Source organism: Manis pentadactyla, chromosome 6, assembly GCF_030020395.1.
Source record: "Manis pentadactyla isolate mManPen7 chromosome 6, mManPen7.hap1, whole genome shotgun sequence".
NCBI classification, from domain to species: domain Eukaryota; kingdom Metazoa; phylum Chordata; class Mammalia; order Pholidota; family Manidae; genus Manis; species Manis pentadactyla.
In genome coordinates this window covers 106427215-106445046 of record NC_080024.1, presented here as the reverse complement: position 1 = coordinate 106445046, position 17832 = coordinate 106427215, and the positions used below count along the sequence as shown (strand labels likewise).

Sequence of the window (17832 nt, the reverse complement as noted above, 5' to 3'; positions counted from 1 at the left end):
GCCACTAAAAGACTGTGTTTATGATATAGGAAAATGTTTACAATGTATTGTTTAGTGGGAAAAAAGATACAAATTAGTATGTGCAGGATTCTAATTCTCAATTTAAAAGAATATAGTGTATGGGAGGGGGAGCCTCAAGATGGCAAGTAAGAAGGCAGGATGGAAAACTCCTCACACACACACACAAAGGAAGCAACTACAGCAAATACAGCTAAACCTGAAAATGAACTGAAGAACACACCACCTACACCTGGGGAAGAAGAGAAGACCACACGGAAAAGGGTAAAGTCGCAGAGCATTGACCAAGCAGGACCCCAGCCCTTCCCCCATCTCAGCCCAAAGGTAGGACGACAAGGAAAGGACAGGGGAGGTGACAGGTACCCATTAACTACACACCGGGCCCTGGACATCTGCTCCAGGAACACAAGTCCACGTTGTACTGGGGTCTGGTGATTAGCAGGACTGGACACCAGGGACAGCTGGAACACTCTGGGAGGCTGAGATACCAGCCTCCTATGGAGGACAAGCACACTCCACTGGTCCCATAAAGACCCAATACAGAGGTGGCAGTTTGAAAGACTTGCCAGCAGTGGGAGGGGAGCCAGAGCAGCAAGGGTTGTCTGTGCAGGAGAAAGGGCAAGTGGATGATACCTCCCCAGCTCTCCCTCAGCCCAGCAGGTGGAACACTCTGAGAAGCCCCAGGGGCTCCATCCCCCTCACTGGAAGCTCAGCCCCAAGGTGCCTCCCTGCAAGCCTCCCATGTACCAGCCCACTCAGCCTAGCAGCCTCTGACTTTGCTGCCTGGCAGGCATGGAGACTCTTCCAGCTTTCACAGTCCTGTTTCAGCCCAAATGGGGAGAAGTCTGCAAGAGCCAGCTCCCAGAGCTCTTTCCTCCCAACGGATGGCTAAGCCAGGTGCTGCGTGCCTTCCTGCTGCTAGGGAGAACTCGCTGCTGCAGCACCTGTATGCCACTGTGGTGCAACTAGCTGCCTCTGCTGTGGGGCCTCCCACCACCCAACTCAGTCCCTTGGCTAGCCTGCACATTCACCTCACTGCAGGACTTGCTATGGCTGCTCACCAGTGTGCTCCCCCCACCACCCCCATGTACTGTACACATTACTTTGTCACTGCGAGCTGGCAGGACCCTTCCACCATGGAATTCCTGCCTAAGGGAGCCCACACCCTACCACCACATGATTTGTCCCCACCACTGCGTGCCACACCGCCACAGCTGCATGCCCGTACACCTACCCACCTGGTGCACAAATGCCCAGCACCAGAGAGCTCCACAACCAGGTGACATGCCACTGCAACAAGCTAAGCACCCCGTCATTGTGCAACTTGCCCTGCAACCACCCTTCCCACCCTGTTAACCCAGCAGGCCTGCCATCACTGCAGGGCAGGCACAGAGTGGCCTGCTCACAAGGATCCCAACAAAAACCACTGCTCTGATCACATAGGCCTGGCTGAGGCAAAACAAGTGCCTCAGCAGACTGAGATAAACCACCACCAGCAGAAAGACAGAAAGGTGACCCTGCATTTTATCCACCAACAGCAACTGGGGCTCCCACCACAAAGGAAAACGAGGCACTGGAGAGTAAAGAGCCTGAGTTTCTGGGCACCACAGGACGCACTCTTCACAAAGCCATTACTCACTAGATCAGGAAGCATAGCAGATCCATCTAACACAAAGAAAAACATACAAACCCTGACAAAATGAAGAGGCGGAAAAATTTGTACCAAACAAAACTACAGGGTAGACACCAGAAAAAGGACTAAACAAAATGGAGATTACCAATCTTCTTGATTAAGATTTCAAAGTAAGTCATAACTATGCTCACTGATCTGCAGGAAAGTACTGAAGATCTCAGGGAGGACTTCAAAAAAGAGACACAAGAGCTGAAAAAGAGCCCCTTGGAACAAAATAAACAAAATCAGAACAGAAAGGTATAGTCAAAATGGATACCACAGAAATACAAAGAACTATTAGAGAACACTATGAAAAAGTATATGCAAATAAGTTGGATAACCTAGAAGAAACAGACAACTTCCTAAAAAATACAACTTTCCAAGACTGACCCAGGAAAAAATAGAAAATCTGAACAGACCATTTGTCTCAATTAAACTGAACTGGTAATCAAAAAACTCCCCAGAAACAAACTCCCCAGAAACAAAATCCCAGGAACTGATGGTTTCACAGCTCAATACTATCAAACATTTAAAGAGCTAATACCATCCTTCTTAAAGCATACCAAAAAACAGAAGAGGAGGGAATACTTCTGAACTCATTCTATCTGGTCAGCATCACTCTAACACCCAAACCAGGCAAAGACACTACAAAAAAAGAAAATTATAACCCCAAATCCCTGATGAACAAAATGCAAAAATCCTCAATAGTAGAAAACTGAATTAAAAAATACATCAAAAAGGATCATCTATCACAACCAAGTGGGGTTTATTCCAGGGATGCAAGGATGGCAAATATTTGTAAATCAATCAACATCTTACACCACATTAACAAAAACCACATGATCATCTCAAAAGATGCTGGAAAAGCATTTGACAAAATTCAACATCTATTCATAACAGAAACACTGAACAAAATGGGCATAGAGGGTATGTACCGCAACAGAATAAAGGCTATATAAGACAAACACACAGCTAACATCATATTCAATGAGAAAAGCTCCAAGTTTTTCCTGTGAGTTTGGGAACAAGAATGCCCACTCTCCCCACTTTTACTCAACATAGTACTGGAGGTTCTAGCCATGGCAATCAGACAACATGAAGAGCTAAAAGGCATCCAAATGGGTAAGAAGAAGTTAAACTGTCACTATTTGAAGATCACATGATACTATACACAAAAAACCCTCAAGAATTCACCAAAATATACAAGAACTAATAACTGAATTCAGCAAAGTTGCAGGATACAAAATCACTGCAGAAATCTGTTGCATTCCTATATATTAACAACAAACTAGCAGAAAGAAAAATCAGGAAAATAATTCTGTTTATAATTGCATCAAAAAAAAAATAGAATATCTAGGAATAAACTTAACCAAGGAGGTGAAAACTATAAGACACTCATGAAAGAAATTAAAGAAAACACAAGTAAATGGAAATCTATCCCTCACTCATGGATACAAAGAATTAATATTGCCAAAATGGCCATGTTGCCCAAAGCAATTTACAGATTAAATTCAATGAGCTAGAACAAATAGTTCTAAAATTCATAAGGAACCACAAAAGACCCTGAATAGCCAAAGCAATCCTGAAAATGAACAACAAAAATGGGGGAATTACACTCCCTGACTTCAAGTTATACTACAAAGCCATAGTAATCAAAACAGTGTGGTACTGTACAAGAACAGACTCATAGATCAATGGAACAGAACAGACATCCCAGACATAAACTCACACATATATGATCAATTAATATATGATAAAGGAGCCATGAATATACAACAGGGAAAAGATAGCCTCTTCAATAACTGGTTTTGGCAAAACTGGACAGCTATATGTAAAGAATGAAACTGGATTATTGTCTAACTCCATATACAAAGGTAAACTTAAAATGCATCAAAGACCTGAATTTAAGTCATGAAACGATAAAACTCTTAGAAGAAAACATAGGCAAAAATCTCTTGAATATAAACCTGAGCAACTTTTTCCTGAACGCATCTCCTCAGGCAAGGGAAACAAAAGCAAAAATGAACAAATGGGACTACATCAAACTAAAAAGCTTCTGTACAGCAAAGGACACCATCAGCAGAACAAAAGGCATCCTACAGTATGGGAATATATTCATAAATGACATATCTGACAAGGGGTTAACACCCAAAATATATAAAGAGCTCACACACCTCAGCACCCAAAAAGCAAATAACCTGATTAAAAAAATAGACAGAGGATCTGAATAGACACTTCTCCAAAGAAGAAATTCAGATAGCTAACAGGCACACGAAAAGATGTTTCACATGCTATCAGGGAACTGCAAATCAAAACCACAATGAGATACCACCTCACACCAATCAGAATGGCCACTATCCAAAAGACAAGAAATCATGTGTTGGTAAGGATGTGCAGAAAAAAGGGAACCCTCCTACACAGGTGGTAAGAATGTAAGATGTTGCAGTCACTGTGGAAAGGAGTGTGGAAGTTCCTCAAAAAACTAAAAATAGAAATACCATTCAACCCAGCAATTCCACTTCTAGAAATTTACCTGAATACAAAATCCCTGATCCAAAAGGATTTATGCATTATTGTTTATTGCTGCATTATTTACAACAGCCAAGATAGGGAAACAACCTATGTGTCCATAAATAGACAACTGGTTAAATATGAACTGGTATATATACACAATGGACTTTATTCAGCCATAAAAAAGAAATTCTGCCATTTGCAACAATATGGATAGATTTAGAGGGTATTATGGCTCAGTGAAATAAGCCAGGTGGAGAAAGACAAACACCATACGATTTCTCTCACTTACTGAATATAAAAACAAAGCAAAACAAAACAGCAGTAGACTCACAGACAATGAGAAGGTACTGGTGGTTACCATGGGGTAGGAGTGGAAGTGGGTAGGAGGGGAGTGTGATAAGGATAAAGGGGCACAAAAATTCTCAATCATAATGTATTTTGGTCATGAGGATGGTAGTACAGCATGGAGAATATAGCCAATGATTCTGCAACATCTTTTTATGTTGACAGACAGTAGCTGTACTAGTGGGGGTAAGGATTTAATAATTTGGGTAACTGTTGAACCATTTTGCTGTAACTTGAAACTAAAATATGACTGTATGTCAATAAAAAAGAAAAAAGGATACAGTGTATTTTTATACAGAAAGAATACCAGGATAAAATCCCAAAAGCTTTTAAGTCATGGGGCTTTTCTTTTCCACACATTTCTCTGTTTTCAAAGTTTTCTATAGTGCATAACATACTACTTTTATAAAAATTAAAACAAAATACACTGATAAACATTTTAAGTAATATTTATAAAGGCTATGGAATAATATGAAAAGGATGTATGTATATATGAATGCACATACATACCTACATGATTACAATTATTTTAAGAAAAAAATTATGCATAAGAAATTGATAGAAATACATAAGGTTGTGTTTGAAAGATGAAATAGTTATGGGCATTTTCTCTTCCTTCTACTATTCTATGCCTTGCAATTTTTCTATAAAGAATATGCATTATGGTAATGTGAAAAAAAAATTGCCATACTTATCAACCCTGACCCCAAACCTTCTTTTCATTGTATCCTGCCTCCTAAAATAAGCCAACAAACATATATACATGTACACAGTGAGTACTTACATGGGCTTACATCTCTGTATCTGTTTCGATTTCTGTTTTCTGGAAATTTGGCCACTCTATGAGGATAGTCATGAGACTCATTGCGAATTTCCTTAAAAAAAAAAAGTATTTTAATATTCCTCTTACATATTATAAAGCAAACCAGATACTTTCCTGGCCAGTATATAATAACATTTATTAAGCACTTATGATTCGCCTGGTGATATGCAAAGCACGTTACTACATTATCTCACTTGATTTTCACAACACCAATGGGAGCAATTATCTTCCCCATGTTATATGTGAGGGATGATAGCCTTTGAGAGGTCAAATAATCTGCCAAAGGCCACAAAGCTAGTAAGTGGCAGATGCCCAGAACTGAACCAAGGGTTCTTCAGGCACAAAGTCTCTGCTCTTCATACATTTATGTACTGCCATGCTATATTCAACAACTACAAGCAACACTAAACACTTCATGTAATATATAATTAATGCAATGGAAGTATCTAAGGTTAACCATACCATACTCAAATTTCTAACTAACCTCTCTTAATAATACTACCTATATTTTGGAGTTTCTATCTTAAAATTTTAATCTATTTCTTCATCTTCATGCCATACAACTGTTATTTTATTTTGAGCCCAGAAATATCCTCAAATTTCTTTCTAGAGCTGTAAGTGCTTAGCAGCCCACCACTATAACTGAGGCTCATATTAGGACCCTATAGTTCTCTGTATTCTACTAAGGAAGAAATTCTTTGAGGGTATGCCTGCACTAGGCAGGCACTCAGTTACTTGGTATTTCCAGCATGACCAGGTTTTTTCTTCCAAATAGAACTATTATTCATTATTCTAAGAATTCAGGTAAAAACAGAAACATTCTCCTCACCCCCCCAAAAAAGTGTGTTTTTAAATGGCAAAAATCAACTTGGGATTTTGTTCATACTACTATATATGAGAAAAAGCATTTTAAAAGTTAAGCGCAAGTTTTATAAATTAAGCATAAATAAATAATTTATGTTTAGTCTTGATGAATGCCCTTACTGTGGGTTCCCCATCCTGTTGCCTTCCACCATCCTCCAGCAGCCCTAGAACAGGTAAGATTCTAGTTTCTATTTTTACCCATCGGGCCTTCTAAGATGTAAGGGTAGGGAACACAGATCAAGTCTCAGTGGAAAGAATCTCGGTCACATTGTGCAAACAGCACATGAGATGCAATGTACATTGATAAAGCAATTTGGAAAATGTAAGCTGCCACATACACATACACAGAAACATACATGTACACACACATACAACTGTTGCTATTAACTTTTTAATGCTTCAATCACATCTAGCAATCTTGCTGAGCCCTCTAATATTTTATAGCTCATTCTGAATTTCCCTATCAACAAACTGTTAATTCTCTTATTTTTCATATTTTTTATTCATACTTCTTTTTTTCCTTATCTAATTGCACTGGCTAGGATCTCTAATTCAATGTCAAATACAAATATTTCTTCCTTGATTTTGAAAGAATTGTTTCTAAGGTTTAGTTAAGAGTAACAATTTGCTTTAGGTTTCTGGTCTATATCCTTTTCAGGTTAAGAAGGTTCTCTTCAACTTTTATTTTGCTAAATAAACATTTTTTATCATGAATGGATGTTTAATTTTATTCTCTCTGAATTCATGGAGATAATCATCTAGCTTTTATCCTTTAATTTGCTAATATATTGAATTACAATAACAGATTTTCATTTAGTAACATGCATTTACTGTTCATCCATGTCTTTTTATGGCTTGATAGCTCATTTCATTGTCTAGATGGTCAACGATTATTTTATTTAAGATCTATATTTTTAAGTTGAACTGACCTCTAAATTTCTCTTCTCATATGATTTATTCAGTTTTAGTATCAAAGTTATACCAGCCTCCTGTAATACACTGGACAGAAATATTAACTTTCAGTTTTAAATACTTTTGCAATTATAACAAATTATTCTGACTAGCTGAAAAGAGGAAAATGCTTCAACCATTTCCACAGATTAAGTATAAAAGCTTTTAAATGTCTAATTTTATATGCAGAATTAAACACATTCCAGTCTAGGCTTTTGTTTGTTTGCATAACCTCAAACCTCATATGCAGAGTTGAAACACTATAAAGTCATTTTATATTGCAAGTTAGTAACAAAAAGAAATACTAATTTAAAATAATACTAAAACATTTTTCTGTTGACAGCTTTTCTGCATCAAGTGCAAAAAAACATATTGGCAAGAATTAAAAGATTCTGATAACACTATACAGTTTAGAGAGCATGACAAAGGGGTATTCTCATACATTAGTGAGGGAGTATACACTGATACAATTGTTTAAAAGAAATTTTTAGATTTGACTAGATCATAAATTTAACCCACCAAATTTACCTCCAGGAACTTATATCAAATATAGCAACACACCTGTGTGCAAAAAAAGATTCATGCCCAAAGATATTCACTGTACATATAGTAGTGAAATGTTGGCAAAGACCTAAATGTCATTCAGGAGGAACTGATGAGATAAAAGTACAATGCACCAATGCAGCAGAATATATAGAACCATGAAATGGGCACCAAATGAGACATATACTGACAGGGAACAATTTCGATGATATTTTAGGTAGTGAAAAAAGATACAAAAAAGAATATGTTTAGCTAGTGGTTGAGAGGGAAATGGCACACTGCATTCAAAATATAAATGTATCTGAGAATATAATGAGTAATTCTGGAAGAAGACAAGAAATTAGAAACTTCTTGGGGAAAAGACTCACAGACTGGAGACGTAGAGAAGGGTAGGGATTTATGTAACTAAAAATGTGTTTTAACTATGAAATATTTCAAACATAAACACTCCATTGTCCGGATAGTCCACCACTATTTCATTTAAGATGTATAACTTCAAGTTCAACTGACTTCTAAATTTCTCTTATATGATTTATTCAGTTTTAGTATCAAAGTTATACCAGTCTCATATAATACAGACAGAAATAATACCTTTTGGTTTGCAGTACTTTTGCATGAAAGAGTATCATAGCATACAATAATGATACCCATGCTCCCACCACTGAAACTGAACATTTATTACCAGTTTTGCCATATTTATCAAATTTTTTAAAGAAAAGGAATTAAACACATCATTGCAGCATTATTTACAACAGCCAAGATATGGAAATAACCTAAATATCTATCAATAGATGAATGATTAAAGAAGATGTGGTATATTTATACAACGGCATATTATTCAGCCAAAAAAAAGAATAAACCCTGCCATTTGTGACAACAGGGATGGACCTAGGATATATTATGCTAAGTGAAACAGTCAGATGAAGACAAAAACCTAATGACTTTACTCATACGTAGTATCAAAAAAACTAGAACAAACTCATAGACACAGAGCACAGATTAGTGGTTACCAGAGGGGAAGGGGAGCTGAGTGACAGGGAAAATGGGTGAATGGGGTCAACTATGAATGGTAGGGGATAGCAATTACAGTTGTGGTAGTGATCATTTTGTGGTGTATACAGATGTCAAATTATAAAGTTGTACACCTGAAACTTACATCACACACACTCACACAAACACACACACATGATACACTGAAGGCTTTTTCCTACTCTGCCCCTTTCTTTCTTTCCAAGGTAAGCTGCCCTTTAAATTGCTTTTTTATTGAAAACCTTCTGTGACATCTGAATTTTAGACCATATATTCATATATTCTTTCATTTATATAGTACTTCAAAATAAACTAGCTAAAATACTAATAAATACTAATATAATATTAGTCCTAATGCTGATAGTTTTTAAATTACATTAAAAAATTTGTTGTAATCCATGGAATGAGAAAAAATGGTTGCAAATCATGTAACTAATAAGGCATTACCATCAAGAATATATAAAGAACTCCTCCAATTAAAAAGTGGGCATGAAACCAATACATCATTGCATATCAATATTTCAATTTTTAAAAAATGGCAAAGGCAGGACTCATTCATTGTATCAGCCCTTCTTCAATACTTCCATTAAGCATATACACCTATTTTCCACACTTAAATCCATCTGTCAGTTGGTGATTCCAATTTTTAGCAGAAAGAAACACTTACTTGTATAATTAAAACAAGTAATTACTCATGTTGAAAAAAAAAAATAGAGTAAGGCCCCAAGTATTAGAGAGAAGATTTTAATTTAAAAACACCATACAACAGCCAACTCCTTGGGATTAAGAAATACATTCATTACATTTTATTTTCCAAATTAAAAAAAAACCTCTTGTAGGGTCTGTTCTCTCAAATCTCCAATGTTGTAAAGTCCTTTACCTTTCATTTCAGTGCATTTTGGAAGACTAGTACCTCAATACTTTTAAAAGGCAACTCCAAAGGTACACATATCCATTCTTTCTTACTGCAGGTTTCAGATTTTATTTCTGACTTAAAATGAATCCAACTAAAAACTTGTATTTCCCACCTCTCATACAGCTAATAGTCAAAGGACACAGTTCTGGCCAATAGAAATAAGCAAAAATCACTGGGTTGGTTCCCAGGAACTTATTAAAGGTCTGGTTCAGCTGACCCATGTCCTCCTCACCCTGCCCAGTATACAGGTTTTGATGTGGTGGGTGAAAGGTGGGAATGGGCAGGAGCTATCATGTCCCAACAAGGTAAAAAAAACACACTCTAAGGAAGGCTAGGCAGAAAGATAGGAGCCTGGGTCATTGACATCATGGACCAACAAGTGACAGCCCTGCACTCCAGAATTCTCATTACATGAAAATAATAAGCCTGTTTGTTAAGCCAGCTACTGCTTGATACTGTTTCCCAAGCAGCTAAATGTAGGTCTCTATTACACCCAATACATCCAAATTTCAACAATAACTAGATCTGACACTGATGAGATATTTTCAAGAATACCCAAGAAATAAAAAAATCTGTAAGTCCTTTGTGTAAGCAATAAAATGCACGGTGTTTCTCAAAAGGAGAATGGGAAGGCAGGCATTGGGCTATTCACTCTATCATATTTGGCAAAATCAACCTCTACTATATTGTTTCTGACACTAAAATGTTCCGCTCCTACATAGCAGAGAGAAGCCATAAACAGCCCTAAATACTACAGCAACAATGTTTCCTGTCAGCAGTGAAATCTGCTAATCCAAGGTTTCTCAGCCTGTGCACAACTGACATTCTGGGCTGAATAATTCTTTGTTGTGGGGGCTGTCTGGTGCACACAGGATGGTGAGCATCCACTGGAGCCTCTACTCATTAGAGGCTAGTAGCATCCTTCTTCCCAGCACAACCAAAAATCTCTTCAGACACTGCGAAATGTTCTTGGACAGCAAAATCCACCACAAATACACCCACCAACATTCAGTTGAAAAACACTGTTCTAATCTAACACCAATTCTTACCTTTGATTAAAGCTAAATTTCAGTGAGAACGGTTTTTATCTTAAAGAATAATTTAACCAAAAAAATTTTAAATGCAATTAAATTTATATGATTTCCATTAAGAAAAATAGCTAGGAATAACTGACCATTTTTAATGGCAAAAATCCAAAATGTAGGTAACTCATGCACAAAGAGATTTTTCATGGAGTTATTTCTAATGTTAAAAGGCAAGAAATACCTAAATGTTCAATGACAAGAAAAAGATTGGTTGACTAAATTGTGGATACATCCACTCAAATATTATGCAGTTATTTAAAAAACAGGCACTGATGGGGGAGAGGATTAAACATGGTGGTGTGAAAGGTGAGACAGAGGCTTTCTCCTAAAACCGCATATAATATGAAAACATGATTAATACAACTAATACTGAAAGACCAACAGGAAAAGAGGACTGTGCCAGACTGCATACACCTGGAGAAAAAAGCAGACCTCACGGAACAGGGTAACATATCAAAGCTGTGGCCTGGCAGGACCCAAGCCCTTCCCCAACCCCAGCTTGCCAGTAGGAGGAAGAGAAACAGAGCAGGGAGGGAGTAGAGGCCTGGGACTGCTGAATATCTAACTGCAGAGATCTCCTCTGGGAGAACAAACCTACATTTCATGGTGCTTTCATGGTACTCTCGTGATTATGGGGTTGGAAAGCTAAGACAGGCAGGATTCCTAGACAGATTGAGATTCCAGCCATTTGTGGAAAGCAGGCATCCAAATCCAGCTACTCTGGGACAAAAGAAAGGTGGGCAGTCTGAGAGACTTCCTAACAGCAAGAGGGTTGCTAAAGGGGCAAGGATTGCACAGAGCTTACCACTCAGGAGAAAGGACAGGTAGACAAAATTGTCCGGGTGCACTCTGCCCAGCAGGCTGGGAACTTTCTCGATCTTCAGGTGCTCCAGCTCCGTGGCTGGCTACACAGTTCGAAGGACCCCTCCATGATACACAGCCTACTGCGTGCTTCTCCTGGCCAGCCCCAACTGGCTTGCAAACTGGCAAACCCTACCCTGGCATTAGGTCAGCCAGAGGGAAGTGCAGTCTACAGCAACTACAAACACAAAGCATAGAGGCTTATAACTGTGTGCTCATCCCACTGGTTCTGGCAGGGAAGGCAGGCATACCAGCCGGGAAGCAGGAAACACCTCTTTCCTCCCCCCAGGTACCAATACCGCCTGCCTGCAACCCCTGACATTCCCTCAGGGGCTGGCTAAGCAGCTCCAAGAGTACACCTTCTGGGCATTAGAGGGCACCATATACAAATGTGAAAGGCCAAAGAAACCTGATTCAAAGTAAAATTATGAATACAACACCTGAGAAAGATTCTAATTAATGTTCCTGAAAGGGATTTCAAAACAAAAAAAATTAACATGCTCATGGAGGTACAGAAAAATATTCAAGAACTCAGGAATGAATTCCGGTCAGAGATCCAATCATTGAAGAGCACAATGGAGGGTATTAAACGCAGATTAGATATGGTGGAGGAGACAATAAATGAAACAGAAATTAAAGAGGAGGAACACAAAGAAGCTGAGGCACAGAGAGAAAAAAGGATCACTAATAATAAAAGAATATTGAGAGAACTGTGTGACCAATCCAAATGGAACAATATTCGCATTATAGGGGTACCAGATGACAAAGAGAGAGAAAAAGTGATAGAAAGTGTCTTTGTGGAGGTAATTGCTGAAAACTTCCCCAGTCTGATAAAGGAGATAGTCTCTCAGGCCATGGAGTTGCAAAGACCTCCCAACACAAGGGACCCAAGGAAGACAACACCAAGACATATAGTAATTAAAATGGCAAAGATCTAGGATAAGAACAGGCTATTAAAATCAGCCAGAGAGAGAAATAAGATCATATATAAAGGAAAGCCCATCAGGCTATCATCAGACTTCTCAGCAGAAACCTTACAAGACAGAAGGGAGTGGCATGATGTATTTAATGCAATGAAGCAGAAGGGCCTGGAACCAAGACTACTTTATCTGCCAAGATTATCATTTAAATTTGAAGGAGGGATTAAACAATTTCCAGATAAGCAAAAGCTGAGAGAATTTACCTCCCACAAACCATCTCCACAGTCTATTTTGGAGGGACTGCTATTGATGGAAGTGTTCCTAAGGTTTAACAGCCGTCAACAGAGGTAATAAAACCACAGTAAAGAAAGTAGAACAGCTAATTATTAAGCAAATGCAAAATTAAATTAACTATCCCCCAAGTCAATCAAGGGATAGACAAAGAATACAGAATGTGATACCTAATATATAAAGAATGGAGGAAAAAGAAAAAGGAGGAGAAAAAAAAAAGAACCTTCAGATTGTGTTTGTAATAGCATATTAAGTGAGTTAAATTAGACTGTTAGATAGTAAGGAAATTAACCCTGAACCTTTGGAAACCATGAATCTAAAACCTGCAATAACAGTAAGTACATACCTATTGATAATCACCCTAAATGTAAATGGAGAGAGTGTACCAATCAAAAGACACAGAGGCGGAGAGGCGGAGCCAACATGGCGGCGTGAGTAGGATAGTGGGAATCTCCTCCCAAAAACATAGACTTTTGAAAATACAACAAACACAACTAGCCCTAAAAGAGAGACCAGAAGACGCAGGACAGTGGCCAGACTGCAGCTACACCAGCGAGAACCCAGCGACTGGTGAAAGGGGTAAGATAACAAGCAACGGCCCGGCGGGACCCGAGCGCCCCTCCCCCCAGCTCCCGGCGGGAGAAGAATAGGCAGAGCGGGAGGGAGACGGAGCCCAGGACTGCCGAACACCCAGCCCCAGCCATCCGGGCCAGAGCGCAGACACAGTACGTGCCCAGGGGGCCCTGGATACTGGGAGAACAGGGAGTAAGACCTCTGAGCGGGTGCCGAAGCTGATGCCCCTGTGACAAAGAAAAGCGGGGGCTTTTTGAAAGTCTTAAAGGGACAGGGACTTAACAGCTTGACGGAAACAACCCAGGTCACAGTACAGCAGCTGGAAATTACAGGGAAAACCGGGTGCACTAACCCCCTGGGCAACAGCTCTGAGACCCCTCACGGAGGTAAACAGTCAAGCAGCCCCCTCATCCATTACCCCACCGGGCGCTGCGAAAGCAGAGAAGCAGCCTGAGACAAATTCGGCCCACAGAAAGGGAAATTTCTCCCTTCCGGCCAGGCAAGACACAAAGACCCAGTCTACACGCAATTACCCAACACAAGCCACTAGGGGTCGCAGTTGTCCCAGTAAAGAAAGGCCAGTAGCAAGTGAAAATTTTGGCCCTCCCAGCTGACAGTCAATAGCACCTGTCAACATGAAAAGGCAAAAAAACATGATCCAGACAAGACTAACCCAGACAGCTTCGGCATCTGCTACATCTTCCCCTGAGAAGGAATCTGGGGAGATAGATTTAGCCAGTCTTCCTGAAAAAGAATTCAAAACAAAAGTCATAACCATGCTGATGGACTTGCAGAGAAATATGCAAGAACTAAGGAAGGAGAATTCAGAAATAAAACAAGCTCTGCAAGGACTTCAAAACAGAATGGACGAGATGCAAGAGACCATTAATGGACTAGAAAACAGAGAACAGGAACGCAGAGAAGCTGATGCAGAGAGAGATAAAAGGATATCCAGGAATGAAAGAATTTTAAGAGAGCTGAGCGACCAATCAAAAAGGAACAATATAAGAATTATAGGTATTCCAGAAGAAGTAGAGAGAGAAAAGGGGATAGAAAATGTCTTTGAAGAAATAATTGCTGAAAACTTCCCCAAACTAGGGGAAGAAATGGCCTCTCAGACCACAGAGGTACACAGAACTTCCATGACAAGGGATCCAAGGAGGGCAACACCAAGATACATAATAATTAAAATGGCAAAGATCAAAGAAAAGGACAAAGTATTACAGGCAGCCAGAGAGAAAAAAAAGGTTACCTACAAAGGAAAACCCATCAGGCTATCATCAGACTTCTCAACAAAAACCCTACAGGCCAGAAGAGAATGGCATGATATACTTAATGCAATGAAACAGAAGGGCCTCGAACCAAGACTACTGTATCCAGCACGAATATCATTTAAATATGAAGGAGGGATTAAACAATTCCCAGACAAGCAAAAGTTGAGGGAATTTGCCTCCCACAAACCACCTCTTCAGGGCATCCTACAGGGACTGCTCCAGATGGGAGCACTCCTAAAAAGAGCACACAACAAAACACCCAACATATGAAGAAGGGAGGAGGAGGAATAAGAAGGGAGAGAAATAAAGAATCATCAGACTGTGTTTATAATAGCTCAACAAGCGAGTTAAGTTAGACAGTAAGATAGTAAAGCTAACCCTAAACCTTTGGTAACCACAAACTTAAAGCCTGCAATGGCAATAAATTCATACCTTTCAATAATCACCCTAAATGTAAATGGACTGAATGCACCAATCAAAAGACACAGAGTAATAGAACGGATAAAAAAGCAAGATCCATCCATATGCTGCTTACAAGAGACTCACCTCAAACCCAAAGACGCGTACAGACTTAAAGTCAAGGGATGGAAAAAGATATTTCAAGCAAACAACAGAGAGAAGAAAGCAGGTGTTGCAATTATGGTATCAGACAAAACAGACTTCAAAATAAAGAAAGTAACAAAAGACAAAGAAGGACATTACATAATGATAAAGGGCTCAGTCCATCAAGAGGATATAACCATTATAAATATATATGCACCCACTACAGGAGCACCAACATACCTGAAACAAATATTAATAGAACTAAAGGAGGAAATAGAATGCAATGCATTCATTCTAGGAGACTTCAACACACCACTCACTCCAAAGGACCGATCCACCAGACAGAAAATAAGTAAGGACACAGAGGCACTGAACAACACACTAGAACAGATGGACCTAATAGACATCTACAGAACTCTACATCCAAAAGCAACAGGATACACATTCTTCTCAAGTGCACATGGAACATTCTCCAGAATAGACCACATACTGGGCCACAAAAAGAGCCTCAGTAAATTCAAAAAGTTTGAAATTCTACTAACCAACTTTTCAGACCACAAAGGAATAAAACAAGAACTACATTGTACAAAGAAAGCAAAAAAGCCCACAAACACATGGAGGCTTAACAACATGCTCCTAAATAATCAATGGATCAACGACCAAATTAAAATAGAGATCAAGCAATATATGGAAACAAATGACAACAATAACACAAAGCCGCAACTTCTGACTGACGCAGCAAAAGCAGTCTTAAGAGGAAAGTATATAGCAATCCAAGCATATTTAAAAAAGGAAGAACAAGCCCAAATGAACGGTCTAATGTCACAATTATCGAAATTGGAAAAAGAAGAACAAATGACGCCTAAGGTCAGCAGAAGGAGGGACATAATAAAGATCAGAGAAGAAATAAATAAAATTTAGAAGAATAAAACAATAGCAAAAATCAATGAAACCAAGAGCTGGTTCTTCGAGAAAATAAACAAAATAGATAAGCCTCTAGCCACACTTATTAAGAGGAAAAGAGAGTCAACACAAATCAACAGTATCAGAAACGAGAAAGGAAAAATCACGAAGGACCCCGCAGAATTACAAAGAATTATTAGAGACTACTATGAAAACCTACATACTAACAAGCTGGGAAACCTAGGAGAAATGGACAACTTCCTAGAAAAATACAACCTTCCAAGACTGACCCAAAAAGAAACAGAAAATCTAAACAGACCAATTACCAGCAACGAAATTGAAGCGGTAATCAAAAAACTACCAAAGAACAAAACTCCCGGGCCAGATGGATTTACCTCGGAATTTTATCAGACATACAGGGAAGACATAATACCCATTCTCCTTAAAGTTTTCCAAGAAATATAAGAGGAAGGGATACTCCCAAACTCATTCTAAGAAGCTAACATCACCCTAATACCAAAACCAGGCAAAGACCCCACCAAAAAAGAAAACTACAGACCAATATCCCTAATGAACGTAGACGCAAAAATACTCAACAAAATTTTAGCAAACCGAATTCAAAAATACATCAAAACCATCGTACACCATGACCAAGTGGGATTCATCCCAGGGATTCAAGGATGGCACAACATTCGAAAGTCCATCAATATCATCCACCACATCAACAAAAAGAAAGACAAAAACCACATGATCATCTCCATAGATGCTGAAAAAGCATTTGACAAAGTTCAACATCCATTCATGATAAAAACTCTCAGCAAAATGGGAATAGAGGGCAAGTACCTCAACATAATAAAGGCCATCTATGAAAAACCCACAGCCAACATTATATTGAACAGCGAGAAGCTGAAAGCATTTCCTCTGAGATCGGGGACTAGACAGGGATGCCCACTCTCTCCACTGTTATTTAACATAGTACTGGAGGTCCTAGCCACGGCAATCAGACAAAACAAAAAAATACAAGGAATCCAGATTGGCAAAGAAGAAGTTAAACTGTCACTATTTGCAGATGACATGATACTGTACATAAAAAAACCTAAAGACTCCACCCCAAAACTACTAGAACTGATATCGGAATACAGCAAAGTTGCAGGATACAAAATCAACACACAGAAATCTGTGCCTTTCCTATATACCAACAATGAACCAACAGAAAGAGAAATCAGGAAAACAACTCCATTCACAATTGCATCAAAAAAATAAAATACCTAGGAATAAACCTAACCAAAGAAGTGAAAGACTTATATTCTGAAAACTACAAGTCACTCTTAAAAGAAATTAAAGGGGACACTAACAGATGGAAACGCATCCCATGCTCATGGCTAGGAAGAATTAATATCGTCAAAATGGCCATCCTGCCCAAAGCAATATACAGATTTGATGCAATCCCTATGAAACTACCAGCAACATTCTTCAATGAACTGGAACAAACAATTCAAAAATTCATATGGAAACACCAAAGACCCCGAATAGCCAAAGCAATCCTGAGAAAGAAAAATAAAGTAGGGGGGATCTCACTCCCCAACTTCAAGCTCTATTATAAAGCCATAGTAATCAAGACAATTTGGTACTGGCACAAGAACAGAGCCACAGACCAATGGAACAGACTAGAGAATCCAGACATTAACCCAGACATATATGGTCAAT

The 17832-nt window shown here is 38.9% G+C and overlaps 1 protein-coding gene across 3 annotated transcripts in view; it reads right to left on the bottom strand.

The window, feature by feature from the left end:
- PTPN2 (protein tyrosine phosphatase non-receptor type 2) overlaps positions 1 to 17832 on the bottom strand; it is a 116782-nt gene that overhangs the window by 59680 nt on the left and 39270 nt on the right. For all 3 annotated transcript variants that reach the window (XM_036897253.2, XM_036897254.2, XM_036897255.2), the window contains exon 2: positions 5334 to 5424. In XM_036897253.2, the coding sequence (XP_036753148.2) occupies positions 5334 to 5424 (91 nt within the window). The remainder of the gene's footprint in view (positions 1 to 5333; positions 5425 to 17832) is intronic.